Source organism: Corythoichthys intestinalis, chromosome 18 (genome assembly GCF_030265065.1).
Source record: "Corythoichthys intestinalis isolate RoL2023-P3 chromosome 18, ASM3026506v1, whole genome shotgun sequence".
Classification (NCBI taxonomy): Eukaryota; Metazoa; Chordata; class Actinopteri; order Syngnathiformes; family Syngnathidae; genus Corythoichthys; species Corythoichthys intestinalis.
Window position 1 is genome coordinate 32,917,978 of NC_080412.1, and position 11,179 is coordinate 32,929,156.

Here is an 11,179-nt window from a genome sequence, read left to right on the forward strand (position 1 = left end):
CTTACAGAACGTCCCTCTTCCAGACATAAACCGATCCATGGGCTTTTTAGGCTAACGCGTGGAACTGCTCTCCTCATAGCTGGGGGATGAAAAGGTGTCAGAATCTTCATTTTGCTTCCTCCTTTTTCTCCTATCCCTTTCAGCGATTTCTACTAAGAGTATTACACGCTCTCAGAAGTTTTAACGATGAGAAGATTTCCTAAAAACACTCGTTTGAACTGGTTGAGAAAAAAAATAGCACTTTGCGTCCCTGTTCGGGACTTGATGGAGAGCTTCTTGCATGGCTGTTTCCCATCACGTTTGCTGGAGTAATGTGGATCTGATCAGATCAGATTGACTATTTTGGATGTACTCCATTTTGTTATGTGTGTAATTATTCATTGATATTAAATATGACATCGTTACTAGGGGTGTAACGGTACACACAAGTCACGGTTTGATACGTACCTCGATATGGGGGTCACGGTTCGGTTGGGGTTCAGTAGAACAGAAAAAACAAAAAGGCGCTTGTGAATTTATTTTTTTTATTGTTCTAACATTCTTTAATTCACAGTTTATGTGCAAAAGTGGACAACACACCCTTTTTGTAGGGATCGACTGAAGTAAAAGTTATAGTCAGGTAGCACTCGCCAGTTTTTTTACGCTTTTTCAAAAATAAGATACTAACATTTTCAATGTTGGACTGCACACATTTAAAGGGGAAATGTGAACTAAAGTTGGCCAACCATGTTTTTGAATAATATCAATGGCTAAACAATTATAAGCATATTTTCATTATTTTTTTTAACGCAACCCTTCCAGATTCTTTGTTTAACCCATGGCAACGCCCTTGACAACGAAAATGCTTTTCTTCGGCAATCTTCGGAAATCTTCGGAAATTACGTCACACCGGGAAGTGCGAGGGAAGTCCGCCATAGAACAGTATTGTTTGTTGCATTGCTTCTCGGTAAGATGCCGCGGCGGTGTGTGGCGATGTTTTGTTCTCACTCAAACGAAAAGTTGTATGAGTGGCCAAAGGATAGCAGGGCACGTAAATGGACATCTTTCGTTTGCACGAAGCGAATGAATTTCGCGCCATCATCGAGTAGTGTTCTCTGCTGCAAACACTTCGAAGATGCCTGCTTCCTTAACCGGTCTGCTTATGATCAAGGATTTGCCAAAAAATAAGTGTGATTTTTGGATAGATGACTGATGACTTTGTCAAAGCAGAGCTGCCAACTGTTGTGGAATGAACAATATAAGCTAGCGACGTTAGCCGAAAGTTAACTCGTGGCAATCCCCGATCATAGTTGTTGTTGCGTTCGCTAGGTTAAGCGTGTTTAAATTGTGCGTCATCTACGATCTTGTCCGAAAGGGTTAATCCACTGTCAATCGGGAAAGGGGTGTGGATGTGCACATAAGCGGGTCGGCGTCGCGGTAATTCATGGTCACGTTGCAGTAAGAGACACACACCGCCGGTGAGTTTGTGCACATTTATTTGTATTTGTATTATGTATTTCCACCTTCATGCTTCAAGCATTGCATTGCATTTGTACGGTTCGCCGTTTCTTTCACGGTGATCGCTTGATAGCCTTCGGGTATGTGTTTCGCCGCTTCGCGAGAGCCGCTGGCAGGTGACAAGTGTTGCTTTTAATGTCTGGCAGCGAATCAGCGAGCGCGCAGGTCACACAGTGAATCATGGGAAATGTAGTCTCTGGACAACACTGAAGTGGTGCTTTGTAATCTGTTCGCTTGTGTGAAAAAACTACATTTCCTCACGCCATTAGACGCCACTTTGTTTTCTTATTCTTGCCACAATAAAGTGGAGAAAGCCATCGGCGACTGTGATATAGTGGATATTATTTAGTTGTAATACGGGAGTTCACCAGTAGAGGGTACGCATGTCATTTAGATGTGTTATTGTTTGTGCCTTACTCCTTCACTAAAAGAGAGAAAAGTTGTTGTTCAGAGTCATTTGGCAAGACGTTGAGTAAAGTTGTAAAAGCCAATAAAGGTGTCGTGTGGGTCACTCGGTCAAGACATAACGACTCATCTCCTTCTTTCCCCCCAACGTTTTTATATTATTATTTTATGTGCACGAGAGCTGCCGGATCTGCCAAAATGAACATGAAGTCTGATTATTATTTTTTTTAACAATGTCATCAGATAGACAAAAACATAAAATGATCTCCAAATGCCTGCATCTTCAAATCATGAAAATAATAACAGCCTATATCTTACCAATGTTGTAATCTCGATGGGTCTTGTATCCATTCCATGTCAGGTAGTATAGGCACATTGTTTGCATCCTGATTAGCGTCCGGCTAATAACATAAAATTCCAATCTCCTCTTATTCCTCCAACTCTTCAAAAACTTGGATCTCCTCCCTTGTGCTTGATCTATCGCTTATATCGCTGTTTGAATCATTGTTTGAAGGGCTTTGTATGGCGGCCGTATGTATGGAGGTGCCATCGCGTTCCCGGTGTGACGTATCACTTCCGGGTTCGTCCCCTATCAGGCTCGAACTTCGGAAACGCAATTATTTTGTCAAATATACAACATATTATTTATTTTTTCATGCTATATTTGTTGGACAATGTTTAATTACTTTACTTGTGACCCTATTTGGCATGTGAAGAAATTACTTCACATTACTGCTTTAACAGTGGCGGATGCTGGTCTTTCAATGGGGGGAAGCTCAAAGTGTGTCCACCTGTGAGTGCTTTGTGACAGTGGAGGGGCTCAGCGGCACTCGCTGTTCGGTAGGGAAAGAAACTAGAGTGCCAGAAGTTAAGTCTCCGAACACAAGCAGCTACAATAGAAAAAACCACCAGAAATAAGCTCGATTTTTTTTGCTAGTCGTTTTTAAACACAGCAAGTGTCCCTTGGATGACTATAAGTCTCCGGTTCAACAAAGAACAATGGAAAGAAAATTGAAAAATGCCTCCCGCGGATTTTAATACAACAAGATCACTGATTCGCTCATTTTGATTCGATCACTGATTCGCTGTCAAACAAAAACTGATTCAGCCTCAGACAGACCATCCAATTTTCATGCAGAGAAGCATTTGGGCCAGCAGAGCTCTGCCCACTGCCCATAGACCCGTAGAGACGCAGTGTCTAATGGGCGGGAATAACCCAGCCTTTAGCCAATGACTTGCCTAGTTTCGCTGCAATGCAACAATGTACTCTCAACTCTGGGGAAGCACAGCTTCCATGAATGAAACGCAAGCCTCATCGTAACCAGTGATAAAAAGCTAATTCTGAGCTAAAGTTGCGTGCATTGTAGCGCATATTTAGTCAATGGCATGTACACACAACACTATACATTTGATCACTCATTTTTTTACATTTTTGGGGAAGCTGAGCTTCCCTTGCAGTCTTAGAGAAATCGCCTCTAACTGCCCAGCAGAAGAGCAGAAGTATTTGCACCCCTTGTGATTTTGCAAGTTCAGCCACTTAGAAAAAAGGTAGAGGTCTGAAATTTCAATCACAGATGCATTTCTACTTATAGAGACATAATCTACAAAAAATAAAAATAAAAAAAATCCGGAACTCACATTGTATGATTTTTCAATAATTTATTTGTAATTTACTGGGGTTCATAAGTATTTGCACCCCTGAGAAAATCAGTGCTAATATTTAGTGCAGAAGCCTTTTTTTGCAATTACAGAGGTCAGACGCTTTCTGTAGTTCTTCAGCAGGTTTTCAGCAATGGAAACAGAGATTTTGGCGCATTCCTCCACACAAATCTTCTCTAGATCTGTCAGGTTTCGTTGCAATCATCAAGTTTCAGCTCCATCCAAAGATTTTCTATTGGGGTCTGGAGACTGGCTAGGCCACGCTAGAACCTTAATATGCCTTTTACGCAGCCACTCCTTGGTCAACTTTGCTGTGTGCTTCGGATCATTGTCATGTTGGAAGATCCAGCCACGACTCATCTTCAAGTCTCTGACTGAAGCAAGAAGGTTGTGGCTCAAAATCTGACGATACATTTCACCAACCAGAGGTTGCTTTGCTGCCTCTGGCCCTGGACTGCTGCTGGTATGCATAGCATTATTAAGTCTAAAGACTATCAACAAATTCTGCAGCATAATGTAGGGCCCAGTGTGAGAAAGCTGGGTCTCCCAGAGGTCATGGGTCTTCCAGCAGGAAAATGACCCAAAACACACTTAAAAAATCACTAGAAAATGGTTTAAAGTGCTTGTGACACGAAAAAGCATGTTTATTTCATAATACACGCGGTATTTTATGCTCCTGAATGATATGGACCGCTTGGATGTGTGTGGAAGCGATCGCTATATTTATTTAGTTTTTTGAATCCCGCGCCAGGAAAATGAGTGACTTCCGGCTTCGGTCTCGCATTGAGGAGGAGGGCGCTGTGACGTGTACGGTAGAAGACGTCCTCTTCACGCTACAGTGTACTGTTGTGTATGAGGAGGAAGGATTCAGCTGATTTTGCGGATTAATACTTTTATTTTTTGCATCACGCCAGCCAAACGGCTGCAGAAAAATCATTCTGTATGCGGGAGAGGCGTATGCGCCTTTTTGGAGTTTCAAAAGGTTCCCATTCACCGTGGATATTTACTGTGGGACCATTGGACTTACAAGGAAGTGAGTAAACATCTTGTTTTGTATTATGTCAAATACGAATACAGTGATTACAAAGTAAACACTATAAAATTCCTTTAAATAAAGGACTACTTACGTTTGATCATTGATAGGCATGTAAAAAGCTATCATCACGCTCATTAGCAGTTAGCTGTTAGCACGTTAGCTACACAACAATTCCAGCCACCCTCCTCCAGGGAACGAACTGTAAATTGCTCTCCGCCGGGCGGTTTGCCGATCCGCAAAGAAACTCGACAACCGGGTCGTCATGTCAAATAATCCAGGCTAGTTATGTGTGATTTTCCACTTCGAAGACTTTGAAACATCCCTCGGTTCGGGTTAGCATGTCGGCTAGCTGTCACTCCTTCTGGTCTGTTTGCATTCTCCGAAGCCGGGGAAGGGAAATGACATATGTCCGATTTAGGTGTCATAAAATATCGTTCTGCAGGTGTGACAGTAAAGGTAAAGTCGACTGTTTTGACCATTATGGAGTAATTTTGCCATGTCGTCTTGAATAAATGGATTTTTATTATTTTATATTCCATTTAGCACAAGTTATTTGTCATGACCATGCCATTTATTTAGCAATTGGGGAAAGTACTTGGGTAAAAAGAATATCCTGTAAAAATATTGAAGTAAAGAGACAGAAACTATGACATTTTGCCGCTCTCTTCGTCGCGTTTTCCTCATTGTGAATAGTTCCCCTCGACGGGCTGACTGGTCCTTCTCAAGCCATTTATATAGCTATTGGGGAAAAATACTTGGATAAAAAGAATATCCTGTAAAAATATTGAAGTAAAGAGACAGAAACAATGACATTTTGCCGCTCTCTTCGTCGCGTTTTCCTCATTGTGAATAGTTCCCCCTCGACGGGCTGACTGGTCCTTCTCAAGCCATTTATATAGCTATTGGGGAAAATACTTGGATAAAAAGAATATCCTGTAAAAATATTGGGAGTAGAGAGACTGAAACAATGACATTTTGCAGCTCTCTTCGTCTCGTTTTCCTCGTTCTGAACAATTCCCCCTCAATGGGCTGAATAGTAAAACCGATGAGCCTAGTCTACCGCTGACGTCATCCACCTGTTGGGGACGCTAAAGCCCTATAATTGTAGGCGTGGCTAACCGGCAGATTAAAAGACTTAATTTCTCGTCATCTGCGCTTTGCTAAATTGTTGTATATGGTCGAATCGTCTCAAAATATGATTCTAATTCACATAATAATGCCATTTAAGACTTTTTTTCTGGTGTCGTATGCTCTTTAAGACAGGGGTGTTCAAACTTTTTGCAAAGGGGGCCAGATTTGGTGCGGTAAAAATGTGGGGGACCGACCTTGGCTGACGTCCTTTACGTAGAACAATACATTTAAGCAAATTTTAGCAAGCCATTCTGGTTGTTGCATTTGCTTTATTATTTTTTTAATTCATAATTTTAACAATCTCGCAACTAGCCTTTGTGGCGTTCTCTTTCGACTCTCGGGCTCTTGCAAAATACTGCTGTTGTGAAGTTAAATTGAAGCAACTTGAAGATAGTTTTTCTTTGCGTATCTTCCCTATAATCTTTTCGTGCATGTCAGCGTGTCTTGTTTGGTAATATCGCCTCACATTGAACTCTTTAAAAACAGCGACTGCCTTTTTTGCAATTGAGGCAGACACAGTTGTTGTGTATTTTAGTGAAGAAATATCGTAATTTTCAGACTATAAGCCGCTACTTTTTTCATTCATTTTGATACATGTGGCTTATAGTCCAGTGCGGCATATTTGTTGATTTTTTTTTAGGTAACACTTTATTTGACAGCGGTGTCATAAGACTGTCATAAGATCATCAAAATTATGACATGACACTATCATGGACATTACTGAATGCTTATGTCATTAAATGTCATTTGGCAAATTATTTCACTAACTCAATTTTTGTCCATCATCTTTTGCATTAATTCAAAAGTGAGATCATTTGCCGGATAACACTTAATGACATCTGTTATAAACATTCATGAATGCTCAGGACAGCGACATGTCATAATTATGACTGTGTAATGACAGTCTTATGGCACCACTGTCAAAGTGTTAGCAAATACATTAACTAGCAATTGATGAAACAGCTGGAACAGTAACTGAAGAAATATTTAGCACAGAACATGATTTTTGATTGTTATTTACATCTGTAGTGCTGTAATGCATGCTAAGAGGCATGTTGGATGACAATATTGTTGACAGCAGATGGCAGCAGAGGTTGACTCTCTCCCCCAAGGGAGCAATGATGGCCAAATGAAGCTTCTTGAAGCAATAAAGCTTTGCAGCCAATTGATTCAAAGCTTCATGGTGCTTCATTTGGTCTTTTGACAGTCGTATGATGCCGCTGTCAAAAAAGTTTTACCGTTTAATATCTTTTGGTTTAAATATCCCAATATACAGTGAGGACAGCTGCGACCTATAGTCCAGTGCATCTTATCTATGAACAAATGCCGTTTTTGTGCCAAATTTCGTGGGCTGCAGCTTAAAGTCAGGTGCGCCTTATAGTGCGAAAATTAGGGTAGTCCAATTTCCACCTATCCTTGTAGCGTCGGCCGTCGCAGTCAACTTTCTTTTTCTTGTTGACTGTCGCCATTTCAGAAAATTTGAAGAAGAGGGTCACACGGGGTGATGTTGCTCAGAGTGCTGCTGCCTTTTAGTGGGTATGAGGAGCAGCATTTAGTGTGTAAGCTACTTCATATGCTGGTAACAGTACTGCTGACCAATTTATCGAGTTTGTGCGTGGGCCAGACGTTATTGATTTTTTGACAGAGGCTGGGGGCCGGATTAAATTTGACCACGGGCCGCATTTGGCCCCCAGGCCGGACCTTGGACATGTATGTTTTAATAGAAAGTACTGGAGACTTCTAAAGTGTCCAGCAAAAAGTACTGGAGACTTCTAAAGTGTCCAGCAATCTGTCCAGACATGAATCCCATAGAGCACCTGTGGAGAGATCTGAAAATGGCAGTTTGGAGAAGGCACCCTTCAAATCTCAGACCTGGAGCAGTTGGCCAAAGAAGAATGGTCTAAAATTCCAGCAGACCATTGTAAGAAACTCATTGATGGATACCGGAAGCGGTTGTTCGCAGTTATTTTGTCTAAAGGTTGTGCTACCAAGTATTTGGCTGCGGGTGCCAATACTTTTGTCCAGCCCATTTTTGGAGTTTTGTGTAAAATGATAATAGTTTTTTTTCCCTATTTTCTTTTGTGTTTCTTCATTGCAAGCAAAATAAATGAAGATATTACTACCAAAGCATTTGTAATTGCAATCATTTTCAGGGAGAAATTGAGCATTATCTTACAGAATTGCAGGGGTGCCAATAATTTTGGCCAGCAGTGTATTGCTAATTCTCAGGGATACAAATACTTATGAACCCCAATAAATTACAAATTTTAAAAAAATCATACAATGTGATTTCTGGATTTTTAAAAGATGATGTCTCTATGAGTGGAAATACATCTAGGTTTAAAAATTTCAGACCTCTACTATTTTCTAAGTGGGTGAACTTGCAAAACTACAAGGAGTGCAAATACTTCCGCTCCTCACTGTAACTATAACTATTACCAGGTAACACACACACTCCCATCTTAAAGATATTTTTCATTATTGCCAAGTGCAAATCGTTCCAAAACTGAAAAGGCGTCTTTTGAAATAGTGGAAAAAATAAATCATTACTTAGTGTTTCAATGACTTCAGCCTCGGGCTAAAACAAAATAAACATAACCTGGTTTCAAAATATAAAATAAATCAAAAAGTGTTAGTAATACTGCGTTTGATAGTTCCTACTCTGTAAATTCTAAACTTTCCGACTAGTATAGTAATCAATGACAAATTCTTCGTCTGCTTTGGTTTGTCTTCTTTTTCCCGGAATGTCGGTTGTTGGTTTATGCGCATTACCTCTACTGCCCCCTGGATTAGAGAAAGACTTAACTCTGACATGGATTTTTTTTTTCTTTTCTTTTTTTTTTTTTCAACTCAAACGTATTCGCCGTCTCACTGCGTGCACCGAACCGTGACGAATACAAATACCGTTACACTCTTAATCGCTTACACAACATCTTGAGGATATGTGCTGGAATACAAATCGTAAATCAAGTGCTGTGCCTCAGTGATTGTGAATGTACATTGTACTTTTCCGAAAATGAGGAGAAAAGATGTAAGATCGCAAGCAGGTTTCCCCTTCAAACGGGGATGGAAGTATCAAACTTTGCAATAAGGAAATTGTATTGTAAAATAGAAAAGGGATGGCCGCAATACTTGTCTATTTTTGTATGCATGCAGTCTTTCTAGTGGTGGCGACAAAAAATGTTTTTTTGCGTGTTATATTTGGAAACTACCGCTTGTCTCTACTGCCTCAACCTCAAGACTTATTTTCAAAAGCTAATTTCACAATGAAAGGAATGAGAGGTAAAGTGTATTTATTAAGTGTTTCATGTACGAGCATGTTTTGTAATACTGTACTAAAAACACGTTACCATGCCATTTAACTGCACACGGTGTGCCATATTGCCGTATTGTAGCTGCAATACTTTTATTCAAAAATGGAAATAAAGTATGGCGTGGGCACACAAAATGGTGTTTTGTCAGAATTATATAAGAGTTGTTATAGCAGCACAGGAGCTCAGAATCCAATGGCGTACCGCAAGCAACACGTCACTTCCGCTCATTAATATTCATGACATTAGCTACTGTTGCTAAGTAAGGACAAGCCACCGTTTGTCCCGAATAGGAAATGAATGGAAATCGTGTACGAAGGAGATGTTTACAGAGTTAAACCTACCAATTCTCTCTGAAAATGATGTGCCTGGTGCCAAATTCCCTGGCAAAGATGTGGAAGAACATAAAAATGTTCAATTAAAGAGATGGCTTTAGTGTCGAAGGCTGAAAAAGACTAAAAAAAACGAGCCGACCTAAGCATAGCTTTAGCTTTTTTATCGACGCGACTGACAATGACATTCTCCTGTTTCAACAAGCTATCCTTTACCATCAGCCCTGTCTTTCTTATATATCCTCTGGTTGTCCTACGTCTCTTACCGTTCTTGGGAGTAATTTAGTTAGCTTTGTGTAGTGATCGCAAATGCTACTCAGTGACAGCCAATGAACACTTTTAATTTTTTCATTGATAACACATCTTAATCCTATAATTTATTTACACTTCCGCCTTACTAAAGTTGTTTTTTATATATATATATTAGGGCTGTCAAAATTATCGCGTTAACGCGCGGTAATTAATTTTTTAAATTAATCACGTTAAAATATTTGACGCAATTAACGCACATGTCCCGCTCAGACAGTATTCTGCCTTTTGGTAAGTTTTACAGCAAGGTTTTTTGTGCTGTCTAACAGCGAACTCTTGTGGTCGCTTTGCGACATGGTTTATTGTTTTCTTGCCAGTTCAATATGGCTGCACGACGTCTCGGGCTGACGCCTACGTTGTAATGTTGTGCTTATATGATCCTTGGACAAGATTTGTCCGTAAGTATGGTTGTTGTAAATAATGTACATATTATGTTAGTAAGCGAAATGTTCTATTTTTTGTATGAGACGCTTTTTGTTTATGTTTAGTGAACCTGTATAGCGTGCTAAGCTAACGTTGTTGCTAATGCAATGCTTGTGTACTTTTTTTTGGTAGTTTCACTACGGTCTAAAGAGGACAGTGGTTTGAGGCCATTTTATTAATAAATCAGATGAAAAAGGAAGAAGTCTGATTATTAAGGCGTCGTTCACTAGCTGTCTAGCTTTGGATGTTTGCATGTTCGTTTTTGAAAGATTACCAGAGAAAAGTAGCACTTTTTACGTTGGGTCTATGCGAGGGTAGGTCTATATATATCCCACTTTGGCTTTACTTCCGCTTTACGATGCGACGTCACGGTCTAAAAATAGCCTGCGTGTGGTACGCCATTACAATTCTATAGAGGGAGTAGTCAAACAAGCATGCGGCCTTCTTGTTATGAATTCTTCCTCTGGCGACTTTTCTTCTTTCACAGCATAACAATTAAGGGTGTGACAATATACTGTATCTAAAAGGGGATATATATTCCGACGCTTTTAGCCCAAAAGATTACTATGCTTCCACTAAGAGTCGATATATCGTGTCAAAAACGTGTCACTGTTTGAACCGTGTCACTGAAGTGAACGTCATCTACTGTAGTATGAAAAAGTATCCGAACCTTTTGGAATTTCTCACATTTCTGCATAAAATCACGATCAAATGTGATCTGATCTTTGTCAAAATCACACAGATGTAAAAACAACAAAATACTTATGGTTTTTCATATTTTAATGAGGATAGCATGCAAAACGATGACAGAATGGGGAAAAATAAGTAAGTGAACCCTCTGCCGAAGGAGACTTAAAGAGCAATTGAAATCAATTTTTACTAAACAATTTAAGTCAGGTCATAGACTTCATTACCTATTGACATGGCACGGGAAACGGGGCTGATTCGTAGGGGTCCTATTCTCAAAAACTTCAAATTCAAATATTTTCAAAACCAATGCTGCTACAAACCTAAAACCAAAACAGGCACCTACCTTAGCCATATATGAGTCTCCATGAGCAGCGGCATCAAAAAAT

General features: G+C 40.0%; 1 protein-coding gene across 5 annotated transcripts in view; it reads left to right on the forward strand.

The window, feature by feature from the left end:
• The window catches only part of LOC130906201 (connector enhancer of kinase suppressor of ras 2-like), a 77,680-nt gene extending 69,103 nt beyond the window's left edge, over nucleotides 1-8,577 (forward strand). For 4 of the 5 annotated variants that reach the window (XM_057820241.1, XM_057820242.1, XM_057820243.1 and 1 more), the window contains exon 22: nucleotides 8-8,577. In XM_057820241.1, the coding sequence (XP_057676224.1) occupies nucleotides 8-55 (48 nt within the window). In that variant the 3' untranslated portion in view covers nucleotides 56-8,577. The remainder of the gene's footprint in view (nucleotides 1-7) is intronic. The other variant, XR_009061258.1, reaches the window with a different exon arrangement.
• The last annotated feature ends 2,602 nt before the right edge of the window (nucleotides 8,578-11,179 follow it).